The following is a 15,672-nucleotide window of genomic DNA, read 5'->3' as shown; positions in this document are numbered from 1 at the left end:
CCCCAACTTTAACTGGGCCACTAATCCTCCAGGTTTATCTAAGCAGTGAGCACCTAGCGCCGCTGACAACTTGGCCTGCCCTCCTCGCTGCAGCCTGTTAAGTAGGGCAGGGCTCGGTCCTGCAAGTGTCACTGTCAGCAACTCTGGAACCACACACTTGCACAGGAAGTGTGAGCTGTTAACAAAATGGCTCACTTGCTTGCAGCATCTGTATGCTCCCTGCCACAAATGTGTCTCAACAAACTATGTGATGCCAAGTACGATCATGTTGTAACGGCCCTCATTTAGTAACCATGCGTAAGGGAAAGTTGACAGCCTCAGCCAAAAGGTCTTAAGTAAACTAACTAGCTTAGATATTGGCAGTACAAATTGTCCAGCTATTGTCCAGCCAGTTAAGCTTTAAGGTGTTTAGGCTGATGAGTCTCAAGTGGATACTGGGCTGGACTTGGGCCAACTCATTCACTAAACAACGCTCCAGACTGTCTGATGGCTTCAAGTACAACATTCATTGTCTGCCTGACGTCCAGCAGCCTGACACAGTGAAGCAAGACTCTCTACATATTAGTCCCACTCTCACTGATCATTTCACTCACTGATATTGCAAAAGAGGTGGATAGATCATTACTGAATCCCTCTCTAGACTCAGAGACAACTCCTGGAGTAGTTATGTGGCTCCCTCACAGCTAATCTTCTCTTTGCTGAAATAATTCCTTGAAATTCCTCCCATGATCCTCAGTGAAATTTTTCACCAAGGTGTGGTATTTCTAAATGGAATGAGCAATCATTGGAAGCACTGGGAGATGAGGAACCAGAGACATATTGGTGAGGTGGCGTGTGAGATGACCTTTCAGTTCATCTACGACGAAACGCGATTGCTGAACCCGAAATGATTCAGAGTGTCTAAACTGACAGGCGAGGGCACGGCCGCAGCGGAGCGTCAGCCTGCTGCTTGGGCTCCATAGGCATCTCTCATGATTTATTGTGAAATTGCCAGGGACTCAATGTGGCGTGCAGGTGAATGAGTTTTGCTAATAAGAGAAGCATTTCTGCTCCACAGAGCTCTTTTTCTGTTTGAGTGAGCGTGTATGAAATCAGTGTGCTCTCCCAGTACCACACGCTCTGGTGGAGGCGGCTGGCTCATCAGTCTATGGCTTATCTGATGTTTTAGGTGGGTGGAGAGGTTGTGAGTGAGGAGAGAAAGGAGGAAAAAAGGCATCAATATTGAGTTCTTGAAGGTACCTATGTTGTTAAACATTCAGATTGAGTGTATGTTGTCAGGAAGTGCAATTTGTAGCAGGCCTATGCCATACTGGTATTATCCTACTCCTAACTACAGTAATACATTGTTACAATAAATACAATTTATTGATTGATTTACACTAGAACATAAACTCAGGAAAAAACACACACAAAAAACTAACATATTGATGCGGTTTTTAGGTTTTGTGTGTTTTGGATGAAGTGCAGGGAGCTGCATACAGATCGAAGTTCCTACTGAGATTTTTGACAAACAAGGTTATAAAGTGTTTTTTTTAGCTTGGTCTAGTCTCCAGTATCCAGGCATCAGAAGAGGACACCTCACCTTGACCACTTTGGTAAATTGTGTGTAAAGAGACTTAGCTTGCCTCTGCCTAAGAGGAGTTTCTCTAAATCCTTATCCAAGAAAAATATCAGTTATTTGCACCGTACAAGAGGGCACAGTCTCCCTTTTTTCTTGTTTTTTTTATTACCCAAGGTGGTGAGGTTGTTTTCAAATGACAGCAAAGATTCTTCATGAACTGTGAAGCTCTTGCGATACCACTGCTAACACAGAGGTGAAAAAGGTCAAATGAACAACAGGATTGTAGAGGCTGGCATATGGTGGTGATGTGCAGAGTGAATCCTAAGACTAATATGCTTACCTTCTTTACAAGGTGTAGTCCAGAGTCTTGTATAAGAAGATGTTTACAGTAAGAGAGAGAGAGAAGAAAAGAAAGAGAGAGGGGTCTACTGTGGATGAGTATAGCAACAGGACAGGCGTAGAAGTCATCTGCTTTATTTACTTATGTCAAACAATAATACATAAGAGAGAAGAGGATAAATGAAAACCAAGCATCTACATTAAAATAAAGAAATTTCAGTCCTGAGATTGACAAAAAGCAGGGAACAGACCAAATATCTACTGTGGTCGTTGGGTTGGAGGGAGGGGGTCAGTGGCAGTTTCAGCAAATTGAAGATGATGGTTGAGGAGAGATTAGGAGGAGATTGCAGAACTGGAGAAGGGTAGAAGGTAAGCAATCACTGGGATGCTTGGCTGTAGGCACATTCAAAAGTTGAAAACCCCACGACTAAAGGATTTTACAGCTTTTTTTTCATATTCAGACTCTTATTTCGAAATCTAAGACTCATATATTATCATTTTCAAAAAAGCAAGGTATTCTTTACATTTTTTCATCCTGAGGAGACAAAATCATTTTTTTAAACATAAATACAACACTGCAGGGAGAACAATAAGAGAGATGCTTTATAGATTTCCCATTTCCATATATATTATTTTCTCAAGGTTGCGGCACCCTCAGACTTTGGCAGCGTTGGTACATTTGAGATCATTCGGGGAAAAAAACAGCCCTGTTTGTCCACATGAACATTCTGAGAGCCACACAAACAGTAAAGGAAACAGGAAGAAAAAGCAAAATCCCCAGACTTTTGTGTTTAGATTGGATACAGCAATAAACGTACCACATAAGCCAGATGAATATTTGGAGGCCATAAGCTTTTTCAGCTGAACATACATAGCTGTGATGTTGAAGAAATAAAACCCTGTAAGCTCTTGGAATGACTATGGGGCTGTGCCTTTGGGGAAAATATCCTTATATATTTTCACATCTGTGCTGATTTTTACCTTGTGTGGTATTTAATACTAAAAACAGAATGCAAATTGTACAGTGCTCACATGTTACTCATCCAGTTTTATTCAGTAGCACTAAAGAGATAGCAAGTGCTCTTAGTTTGTGGTAAAACACTCTTTAAGCAACTCTTTAAAAAAATATTGTGCAATACAGCTCTCAGGCTGGTGGGTTAACTATACAACCCTCCTCATGAACATCAGAGTTATTGATTAAAGTCTTTTTTCTAGGTAGGAGCCAAATGGAGAAGGCTGGCCTCATGACTTTATCTTCTCCAGCCACTAGTAGACGTTAGGGTGGGATGCTGGGGAGGAGTCTGAGATGAGAGCCCTAGGGGCCCAAGGGCAGCCAGGGGACATGACTGAGGTTGACCAAAGCGGTGTGGAGGGGACGTTTCCCCCCCAGCTACCCCCCCTCTGTAATCTGTAGGTTAGAGAAGCAGCGCCAAGACTCTACAGAGAGAGCAGCTGCCTTTATTTTTTTCCAACCCTCCCTCCCCTCTGTTTTGAGAGTGAAAGACTGACCCTGCTTTGAACGAATCCGTCCCTTCTCCTTCCTTCTCAGCAGTACTTAAGGTGCATAATATGCAACTAGACCTTTGCGCTGGGTAAAGGTCTTCATGGACTTATTGGGATTTACTAAGGGATTTTTACAACCAGCGTAAGTCAATTCTCCACTTTGCCCTCAGGCCATCCTCGTGAGTGTCTCATTGCCCTTGAAAATGTGTTAACAGTCAATAGTCCCTGGCCACAGAGGTAAGTTACAGATCTCACTGTCCTCATTCAGATGGTGCTCGGATGGTGTAATATGTCATTTCCTGGGAAGAGTAATTTAAAATATTGATTTTAAGCATTAAAAAGGACAAATAAATAATTCATTTAGTAGAATTGAGTAAATTGCACAATAAGTCTTACAGGTGATTTCTACAGAGCTTGAATCTAAATGTGAGGCCACACAGCCAAAGAGGGGAGGCTGATACCAGCACCAGGAACATGGCAATTATCCTGATTACTGATGCTTCGAGGCTTCTCTGACCCCAAAATCCCTCCCTGTATCTCTCTCTCTTTCTTTTTTTTACTGAGATCTGTCACATTGCACAGGGCCCCTCAGCCAGGCAGGGAGCAACCATGTATAATCCAACAGAAAACAAATCCCCTCGATCAAACACAGCCCAGCTTTTAAAGTAGGCCTCTGAGCCCAGACGCCATGGTGCGGTGCGGAGGCCCTCTGAGACGCTATAGAGGCTGTGATTTAGCAACCCCCCCAACAAACCCTGCTGTCCTCCCCTTCAACACCAGCCAGTCCTAACCTTCAGTTTGTTTAAGCACTGCTGAACCCTGTTGGCCCTGGACAGGGGGAGGGTGGGCTTAGATAATGACATGCCATATGCCACTCTGCCTCTGCAGCTGAGTGAGCCGTGCGTGGATCAGCTCAGGCACAAATCTATTTGAAATTTAATTCTATTATCCTAATATGGGCTAAGCGTCCATTGTCCAAATCGGGAGTTGCAGGGCTAAGATGCATCCCATCAATAGGAGCTCATTAATGTGTGTCACGGACCAGGGGACAGACAGGTTGGAGCCTGTACAATAGAAAAAATAGCCACAATGCAAAGACATTAGCTAGTATGTAAGTATTTAATACCACCTTATATTTAATAAAACTGCCTGACAGGCTGAAAAATGAAACATTATTTTGTGTGGCATTTTCCACGCTTTGTTCAGTTGAACTTGGCTCCAAATGGCCAGATTCCTCTCAGTACCTAATAGGAAATCCCTTGCTATTTGAAAAAGGGTTTGATTTCAGCCCTTTGAGTGAATGAATACTCTCCACTGGCAGTGTCCAGCAGCCAGGCGTCACCCAATATTCCCATTAGCAGAGAGGCCTGGTGTCTCAGACCTCCACTGGTGGGAAAGGCCAGACACCAGAAACTCCACTGCCTCAAGTGTCTCCTCTTCACTTCGACATCATGTGACAGGGTTTAATGCTTGGATGCAGAAGCCAAACGGAGGGGATTTAGGGACGGGATGTATCTGTAAATCTGTCAAAATATTTCTACAAGACAGAAAATATGCTGGAATCAGACTGTGGCTGGGGTATTAAGCTGTTGAAACAACATGAAAAAAAATTTCACTGGAATGTTAAGGAGGCTTACTGTGCAAATTTAAGCCAAGGGGCTTGGTATTCTTTCGACTGAAATCTTTGCCAGCCTTCAAAGACAGTAGCGTGTCTACAAACACCATTAGCTCAAAATTTAAGGCTCATAGTTAAGATTAAGCAAGGGTTATCTTAAGGGAAAACAGGTCTATTTATGGAGTGCAAATGATCAAAGAAACTTTATTTCCTGCTTCTGTCTCTTTTAAAAACAAATTCATCACATCTTCTTTTTTCAACCATGCTGTCTGTCCTTTATCTTTGGATGGCCAAAGTGTAGGTTTAAGGGGACGATCACTTTAACACACTTGCTTTTTGCAACGGCAGAGGTTTTCACACTTCATTCTGGATCTCATAGAGCTGCTGAAACAAGGGCCCAATTTCCTGTTGACTTCTTGAGGACATACATTTAAAAATAATGACAGACGTCAAAGCCAAAATGTGGCTTTCTGAATATATTCTTAAAGAAATTTATTTTACACCTCAAAACAAAAAAGGAAAGGGATTAGGGATGTGGTACATTGGGAATGTATTGACAACTGTAGTTTACATTTTTTGGTGTAAGCTCAGAGAAAAAATGTTAATACAGTCATAATAATTGCACTTCATAAATCTAGACTGATGCCAGTATTTCCCCACAACAAAGCTCTGACTCTCTCTCCAGTTAATAAATTCAATTTACCATTGAAATTTGACTGACAAAAGAAATGCTAATTTAAGACCAGAGGACTGCTGCACTGATCCAATTTTTCTCTTTCACTTGAGTCCCACAAGGCAATAAAACATCGCAGTAATTTAAGTGCAGTACATTCAAGGGAATCTCACAGTCATAATAAATATTTCAATGCTATGAATCATCAAGTTAAGACTGGTCTGGGCTGAATGCATCCCAACCAGGGGCAAAAATGGACAAGGAAAAGCAGTGAGCTTTGTCTCATTTCATCTGACACCAGAGGAGAGGGCATGATTGTTTTCATTTTGCTTCTGTTTGCAGGATTAGGGATGAATATTACCCCTAAAATAGGACTTCCATTTTCCCCCACCTGTTTCTGTCATTATGATAACACCTGACAGAGAAAGCGGATGTAGTACTGTAACCACAGTTATAAAAGAAGTCTTGTGAGAACTTCAACTCTACTACAGCTCCAGAGAGTATCTCAAGCCTCCAATAAAAGGGAGCAAATTTTGCAAAAGTTCTCCTGTACATTACTCAGATATGTTGTTTATGGTACTGTTGAATCAGCTTTTAAATCTTGGTGGTAATCTTGTAATCACACAATTAAAAAAAAAAAAAAAAAAAAAAGTCTGAGGATTTTGAAGAACACAAACTAAAATACACACACGCGCATGCACTCAGCCACATACACGCATAAACATACATGTAAGGTTATGTATATAACCTTCCAATCACATTCTTCATTGTAACATTTCTTTTACTTGTATTTTTTTGTGATGTTTTCTTTTTAAATAAGTATTTCAAGATTTATTGTAGATTCCAGTGTTGGTTAGGAAAAAGAGCTCTCAGACCAGGTTCTTACAGAACCAAAGCAGCGACTATGCCTCACACCAGGACATAAGAAACTGCACATTAGCTTGAGGAGTAATAATTAAATCATAAAAACCAAAGTGGAAAAAAAAGAAAGAAAAAAAAAAAAGCATTTCGAGACACTTTTCCCCATAGCAGCCAATGCATATAATATACCTACAAATATATAAAACAACAAAAAATAGGTTCAAGTTTTTCAAGTTTCTTAAATATATCATATCCAAACTACCCAATTCCAAACTTCAAAGTTAACAAGATTCAAGCAGTGCAATTTATGTATCAATTATAACAGCAATAATAACTAATATTGTACTATCCTTTTAATTCAACCTTATGATCCTTGTACATAACACCCGAGTACTGCCTATAACTGTATTCTTCTCATGTATCAGTACATTTGTCTATCTGTGTGTGTTCATCCATCTGTGTGTGTGTCTGCGTACTTTTTCAGAGTTTTGGATTTTGTGAGCAGCCCTAAAATTTGGCCCTTTAAGACCGTTTCAGTGACAACCTACACAGTAGCTTCATCCTTAGTATTTGTAAGGGGGATATGAGTGGCGTATGCACTTCATGTCAAGCTATGATTCTCATCAAAAACTGTTCAGGCAAGTAAAACAACAACAACAACAAAAAAACTAAAAAACAGAAGGACAAATAAATCAATCCAAAATTCCTATTGGCAAACCACACAATGGAACATCTGGAGAATCTTGAAATCCCTTTTCTCTCCCACTGGCAATCATCACCACCTGTCATATATTTGGGATTCACACAGCCTGCCTCGAAACCACCAAACCTAGGGTCACACAGCACAACAACTGCTTTTCTCTAAGCTCCCACACCTTAAAGCAGTGCCACTCTCAACGATTCTGTACCCCCCACCCCCAAAAAAACATCTGTTTTTTAACTTTGATTTTCTTCACAAATTCACAACTTGATTCTTTTCCTCTTCTTCTTCACCCTCTATCTGTAAACAGGGAGGCGGATGTGTGCATGCTGGTGGTCTAACAGACGTGGCACAGACACAGTCTCGTAGCCTTTGCCAAGCATCTGCTCCTTGATGCAGGGTGGGTGGATGTCGTTGATCAGGTACTCCAGAGACTGCAAGCTGCTGCTCAGCACAGATGTGTTGCACAAGCTCTTGCTAGGCAGGCTGCAGCACAAACCTCCACCGCTGTCTATAGCAGGGTGATGGTGGTGGTGATAGTGGTGATGATGGTGGGGGTAGCCCATTTCTCTGTGCCCTGTGATCGGCCCTCCTGTGGAGGTGCCCAAAAGCTCCTGGGGGTTGTAGCAGTCACTGTCAGGTGTCACCAGCACACTGTTCCATGGTGGGGCAAAGTATTGACCCACTGAGAAATTTCCATGCATACCCACACAGTTCAAAGGAGAAGAGCTGACTTTGTCCAGCCCGCCTCCTCCGCTGGCACTCGCTGTCAGGTGGTACGGTCTGGAGGAAGAGGAGGAGACTTGTGCAGCCATAATCCCTCCCCCTGGAACACATGTTTCAGGAGACTTGCTGATAGCGCCCCCTCCTCCGCTGCCTCCGCTGTACATGCGGAGCACAGCCTGTTGCTGCTGCTGCTGCTGTTGTTGTTGTTGCTGTTTCTGCCAGAGGATGTAGTCCATACCATCTGCGTACACCCCAGTCTTCATTGACTCTGCATTTTGAGCTGGCAGCCCAGGGCCTGTGTACACCATGTTAGACTGGGGACCCATTCCTACCACGTAGCCTCCACCTGAGGAGCTAGAAGAGACCCCCATGACAATTGTGCCCTGCTTGGAGGGGCTTGAATTTGATGGTGCAGTTGCAGCTCCCTGACACACCTGCTGTAGAGCCTGGGCCTGGCAATGCTGGTTGATCTGGTAAATGATGCTCTGGATGGAGGGGAGGTTGGACTGTGCAGGCAAGGCCAGGCCTCGGCCCCCTGTTACAGGAATCACTGAGCCAGCTACAGTGACATTAGGGGGAACCGACAGCCCGGGACCTTCTGGAGGCTTTGAGGGCCCGGTGTGGTATACCATTTGGCCGTGGCCACTGGCTAAAGTGCTACTACTAGGGGGTGGATATGGGGCAACAGCTATGTGGGCAGGAGAGAGCTTAGTCCGTCTGCCTTCTGAGTTCTTGAGAACACCTTTTGAAGGGAGAAAGGTGGAGGTTGATGACGACGATGAGGAAGAGGCTTTGACAATGGCAAGCAGGCCCTGGTAGCCCCCTGTATGGATATGTGGATAGGGAGTATAGCGCTGTCCTGTGGTGTCATATCCATTCACAGTCCGGTTAAGGTGCTTGTGCTGAGGAACCCTGATGTTAGTGGGGAAGATCTTGATGGAAAGAGGGTTGTTGGCCGTCTTCTGAGCGAAGGCATCAAGTTCTGCCGCAGTGGGGTAGCGGGGGGAATGTGTAGGCACCACCAGCTCACCTGCAGGATGAAGAGAGAGAGAGAGAAAAGCATGAGTGAAATGAATTGACAAAAACAGTCCATGAAATGAAAGAGACAAAAATCATAGATGGCTCCATGTGTATAAGAGAAGAACACCAGACAAGGGTTTGTATTTGCCAAAAAACAGATGTAAACAGTAGACACACAGCAGAACAACCTAAACAGAGTCTGCAAATTGTAAATCAGGACTGACATTCATTTATGTTCTTTCACTCCCCTCCTCCATTTGAGAGCTTTCTTTCCATCTCATTTTCACACCCTCCTGTGGAAGTTCATCCCTAGACAAATGGATCTTTTTAAAAACTCATTCTGTCAAAGCCTGGTACCTTAGGCGCTGTTAAATCAGTGCATTGTGAAATTAATTCGGACTCTCTTTAGCATTGAATTGGGTTAGCCTTGGATACCAGGCAAGGAGGGACGAAGGGGAGGGGATAAAAGCTTGTTTAATTGCAGTGGCACATTTGAGATTTATAAGTGGTATCAATTACTGGGTCTTACCCTTGGCCACAGAATTTCCACATTTATTCAATCCAGGAGTGTGTGGAGAGGCCCTTACAAAAACCAATTAAATATCTATTGGGAATTACTAGCCTGGTTAAGGTGAACTACATCAGAACAGTGCCAAGTCAATAATGCTAGAGTGCTGCTATGTGCAAACTTTGTCTTTGGATAACACTGAAAATTAGTTTGGAAATGAACACATACTGAAAAATGGTAAAAGGACAGACAAGCATAATTGCCAAGCTCATATAATCAAATATAAGACCTGCCAGCTGTTTGCCCTTGTGCGACTACGAAATGTTTCAATGATAAAAGAGTAGTGCAAAAATGGCTTAGGTGTGCATGTAATATAGATTTTTATTACACGTATTTCTTTTAGATAGAACGTCTAGAATAACACATGATGGAACAAACAAAAGGCAGGTACAGCCTCCAGTCTCAAAGGCGGTGCTATAAATGCACATGTAAATGCACTGTGCTGTTTGCCATATGAAACCACTCCAATCCCAAAATTCAATTCAGCAGTGACAGCGGCGAGTGAGAATAGCAATGGCCCTCGTTCAATGAGCCACGGCTTGGCCATTGTGAATTGAGGTGGCAAACAGGAAAATGGCAATTTCTAAAAACCCCACCATGTGTCATTGTTTGGGGGTTGGGCATGGAGGTGAGGGGCCGCGGTGAGATTGGATTTAAACGACATTATTCAGGCAATTTCATGGCTACTTAGCTCAGTGCAACAAAAAGTGTGGGGGGTTGGGAGAAGAACTCAATTTACAAGCAATATATCAACTGCCACAAATGACTTGCAACCCCTTCAAAAATGACATTTTTATGCAAAAGCTAACAAAACGCACAAAAATTAACTGCCATAACTGTGCCGTCAGCAAATGTCCTGGCGACCTAAGGAGTCTGCAGGGTGCAGACTGTGACTAGGACTCACTCCATTTCCTTTCCGATTGCAAAATCATTTTAAAGAGACTCCACAGCCAAGTAGTCACAATTTTCATTTCTTTGCTCCCATTACAGATAGCATGGGGAGTTCATTTCAACAACCCTATGGGTCTCCAACTGTGAAAATGATTAAATCTACAAGATCCATATCATAAAAGAAATAAATTGGGAATTTAACAGCAGAGGGGAGAGACTGTGAATATCCCAAGCCAAATTTAGTGCAAGAACTACACTAGTAAGTTTTGTTCATCCTGCAGATAACACGTTTTCTAAATCAGAAACACTATAATTCAAATTATAAAATAAATTTGCAAAAACAGCCAGGCTTCAACGGCTTAGTTTGAATGAGGGTGATTATGGGCACAAACCTGGTGCCATCCTAATGGGCTACGCTGACTGTGCCAGGCCAGCCTATCTCAGATCTAACTAACCTTACTGAGGCAAAACTCTGCTTCCCTGGTGACAGCAGCGCCATTTGCTTTGATGTTCTGACTTGCAGTGGAAAACTGACAGAAGACTTATTTCATTTGCTCCGAAGAGAAAAACATGCTCATTTCAAAGCACATTGCTGGTCCACATGCAAATGGAATGGCAGCATTTTTTCTGATCTTCTTTAGATGAGGGCAAAAAAAACATCTTTGATCATCACATGGTCTAAATGAGGAAAGATACTTGGCTTTCAGGCATATCAAGGGCCTGTGCCCTGCCGCCCCTACAAGCCCCCAGCTGCAATATGCCCATCATTCCACCTAATTACTGCCACATGAGAAAAAAAACTATAAAAACAGCCAGGAAATTCATTAAAGGGTGGCTAATTCTATTCCTTCTCACTGACTGAGTCCATATTTTCCATGCCTGAGCCTGTATTTCTTCTAAGAGAGAGGAGAAAGCCCTCTCCCTCCGTCTTTTCCCAGCTTGGCCCTTGTTTGTCAATAGGCAGAGCCTTTGGCACACCAACCTGGCATCAAAGGGTTTCACACTTCACAGGCCACAGGGATTAGAGGCCTTTCAGGCCTACAAAACCCATCTCAGCTCCACAAAGGCTTCCGGTTATTAGAACCCACAGGCATAAAGGAAGAAGAGGAGGAGGAGGAGGCAAATGAGCATCTGGATGCTTCTGATTCCAGCTTCCTCTTTAAAAAGTTCCATGGTATAAATTTGATAGCAAAGTTGATTACAGTAAGTATGGCTACAAACTGGGGCGTAATTTCACTCTCATACACACTAGTATACACTGTGGGTGTTTGATGTGCAGGGTCTCTACATCTCTCTCCTCCAGAGCAGTAAGTCTATAAGTGAGGACATGGAGGTTAAAGGAGAGAGTCTCTTTTTAGGGCTGGCGCTCTGTGACTTATTGGTTTAGGTTGCAGTAGATCATAGCTAAGAGCAGCAGCATACAGATGGTGCGTGCTGATAAACACCCTCTGAGGCAGCCAGCACTGCCTCCTTTGTGTGAGCCCTCACCTTCTCATAAGGTAGGGGGTTTCCTGCACCTGTGCACACTCTCCAATGTGGCCGTGCATGCAAACGCAATGCATGAAAACCAACATGTGCACACACACGTGCACACACACGTGCACACACACGTGCACACACACGTGCACACACACGTGCACACACACGTGCACACACACGTACACACACACGTACACACACACACACACACACACACACACACACACACACACACACACACACACACACACACACACACACACACACACACACACACACACACACACACACACACACACACCCCCAAACCTGCATCTGCAGTTGTGTGTCTCATTTGCCATCAGTAGAGCATGTTGTTATCCTCTGCTCAGCGCTCTCTCATGAAATGTAGGGCAGGGACAACAACAGGTGCCTGTGCGGGCGACAGCCTGCAATGCCTCCTGGGCTAAATGCTTCACACTCGCTTCATTTCGACATGCGACAGCCTTGTAAGGATTAATTATTTCCCCTGGGGATGGAAGAATATGCTTTTTCCCTTCCTGAGAGCAGGAGGCTATGTGCATTCACAAGCACATGAAAAAGCTTATAGTAAATGAGCAGGGAAACCTGGGATAGCACATCTTTTACAATAGCAAGAAAAAAAAAACTTCCACATGAAAGGAATGTAAACAAACCAAGCATATGATTGAACTGCATAGGAGATGAGATAAAAGCTCAGGCAAACACATGCATTGGTTCTGAGAGATCACGCGCCAGGGAGCGGAGATGGCAGGGAGGCAATTAATGGGCTGACCTTCGTCCTTAATCACCCAGTGCCTGGCACACAATGCCCATGTGTCAGAGCAGCACATCTCTAAATGCCACCCCTCATTAGCACGATGCACGCAGTGAGAGAGGCTATCTGTGCAGTGTTACACTCTCCAGTGGTCAGACAGAGATAGCAAGGCTGGGATAGGATAACATGGCAGCACAGAGCCGGACTGAGCTGCAGTAGGCCATGATATGATCTAGAAATCCCATTTCACTTGGAGGATGGACACTCTCCTTTCTCTCAATTTTTGATTGGCATGAAACTCCCCAAGTGCACCGTCCATGGTGTACTCAGTGCTGTCACTGTGATTGCATGTGTGCTTGTGTGTATGTACGTGTGAGAGTGTGTGCGTGTGTGCGTGTGTGTATCTGTGTGCGTTTGGTGAAGGGGGTACCCAATTCTGAACACTCAATTAACACTCCTTTAATTAGCCAGCAGTACATTTTGAATTCTGATGAACTAATTTTCTTGGTGTGAGGGTGGAGGAGGAGGTGGAGGGGGGAGGCCTGGTAAAGATGAGGTCCACTGGGTACAAAACAGCAATAGACTGTAAAAAATCCATTAAATTCTGTGCACTTCTTCCAAGTGAGAGGTCAAATTGTGTTGATCACAAGAAGCAAAGGCAGACAGAGAGAGTATGAGAGCAGGAGAGGAGGGGCGGGGGGATAGCAGGGGAGTGGAGAAAAAAGGGAGAGGAGATAGGGAGTCAGAGGCTGTGTGAGAGTGCAACACCAAATCCAGAGGACCATGAGAATGCTTTGCATTTTAATTAGAGGTTTAAATGAATAAGCAGAGGAAAAAGTCTGAACGACCTGCCTGAAATGCCCTTGCTCTCATTTATTAGTGTTTCAAGTGTTCTAAAATTATGAGCAGGTTGGAGAAGTTTCTTCTTATTAGTGGAGAAAACGCTCCCAACACATCAGAAAGCCCTCGGCATTTTCTCACTCACTCCTGCAAGCTCGTATCCCTACTTACCAAAAGCTTTGATCCCATCTGACCATGTACACTGGTGAGCAAGGGGGAAAAAGTGCTTGTTTAGATGAAGGGAGAGGACCGCTCGGTTGAAGTGCAATTAAGATTTCACAGAGCAGCGAGTGCATGATACACATTAACTTTGGCCAAACAAACAGAGCCGTGCGTGATGAGGTTAGGGCAAACAACAGGGGAGAGATTGCCAGAGAGATGAAAGAAAACAGGGGGGTCAGCTTCAGTCCAACATCAACCTCAGTCCATGGGAGACATTTCCCCTGAGAGAAAGACAGTCGCTGTAGGACATGAGCTGCTGCACTGATGATGTCCTTTCAACCTACTGTACATAAAACTACAAAAAGCCAGGGTTTTATATTCACTATTTGCTTTTTGGGAATAACATGCAATAAAGGATCCCAACGGGACTCAAACTGGGGATGCTGCAGTCACCATGTATTTTAGGCCACCAAGATGGCCACAGTTTTGTACCACACTCCCCCACTAATGGACACTTTTCCCTTAACCTCAGTGAAATGAAGTTATTTTAATAAATTATTTATTGACTAAAAACAGTCTTCAGATTCTACACTCCAGAATCCTTCAGCTTGAAAAACGTTTGCCTTGTCAAATGTAGGAGATTCAACAGCATTGTTCCATGGAGGAACCTTTGACCTGTGGCTATTGTTTAGCTTTTTTGCAGATAGGATCAGGGTCTATGACATCCTCTCCCCATCTCCGTTAGTCTGCTGTAAAGGGACGGGCAGGCGGGGGGAAGCCAGAGGCAGCTTCACGTCCTGAACAATACCTGCCTTGTGCTAATGGAGGTGTCATCTGGCACAGGGCTGATTAGTCAGCGATTACAGCCAGGCCTCAATTGCCGTGACAACTGCTGCAAACACAATGGGCCCTGATAGAGCCAGCTGTTTGGTCCTCTGCAATTAACCCTGCATCCCACTCGTCTCCGGCAGTGCGCTGCCTCTAATTGACTATCGGGCACACAAAGCAGGGGCTGTCGGCCAGACCCCCTGGACATAGCCCCCGCCTCTCTGCCGAGGTAGAGATGATAATAATAGAGGCATCCTGCGGACTCGGCCGCCAGTCAATCAAAGCCTCAGTGCCCCACAGGAGCTTCCTGAGGAGAGAAAGAGCAGGGGAAGCACATGTATGAGCCAGTGATCAACAGGGTAGAGCAGCCTTGCAGGGGGCAGACATGTTGAATATGCCCTCACCCAGAGTACTAATCAATTCAAGTGCACGTGAGGGGAAAGGGAACCCTGCTGCTTGCTTGATATCAGAAAAGACATTTTTAGGAACACTCATCTCCCTCTGTTCATCTCAAGGTTGATTTTCTGTGCAACAGCACAGGAAAAAAACATCAAGGCAATTATTTGTCAGGCTATCTATAATTGCAAAGATAAAAATCAAACTGCAATGATTTCTCTGAGGATAGAGCTGTCTGAATTCACAGCTGCCTGTGTCATCATAATCATCAAACAAATGCATATTCTAAGACAGTGCAAAAGAAAACATGCTTTTCACCTGACTCCTCTCTGTCTTCGCTCAAGGTACCTCAGTTGTTCACATTTATTATTGAGGAGGTTGACTTATCAATGTCATTTGTCATGTAACTTTTTAAATCAAAAAACTATTTTGCAAAGTAAAAAAACCTTATGTCTCATAGTCACATGCAGTTACTTTTGAGTTAAACATCAGAAACTAAATAACAAGAAAATAATGCATTTAATCAACTAAATCACTATGTTAATAAAATCAGTAGTTAGTTTTTCAGAAGGGGGTGCCATCATACTGCAATCACATATGGGTCTCTTAACCTGCCAACACGTTTCGCAAATAGCAAAGAGGATAATGAGAATGTTAAAGCAATCTGCACACTGATCCTTTGCAGGCATGCAGACATGGCACGATGTCAAAAATGGATTTAATCATTAAAAGAGA

General features: G+C 43.7%; 1 protein-coding gene across 1 annotated transcript in view; it reads right to left on the bottom strand.

Annotated features, from left to right (window-relative positions):
* Positions 1-5,495: 5,495 nt before the first annotated feature.
* Positions 5,496-15,672, bottom strand: part of fam222aa (family with sequence similarity 222 member Aa) — a 46,624-nt gene continuing 36,447 nt past the window's right edge. The window contains exon 3 of the mRNA XM_062417599.1: positions 5,496-9,008. Coding sequence (XP_062273583.1) covers positions 7,549-9,008 — 1,460 coding nt within the window. The 3' untranslated portion in view covers positions 5,496-7,548. The remainder of the gene's footprint in view (positions 9,009-15,672) is intronic.

Source organism: Scomber scombrus, chromosome 4 (genome assembly GCF_963691925.1).
Source record: "Scomber scombrus chromosome 4, fScoSco1.1, whole genome shotgun sequence".
NCBI classification, from domain to species: domain Eukaryota; kingdom Metazoa; phylum Chordata; class Actinopteri; order Scombriformes; family Scombridae; genus Scomber; species Scomber scombrus.
Note: the sequence above shows the minus strand (reverse complement) of the source record. Positions and strands in the feature narration are given on the sequence as shown.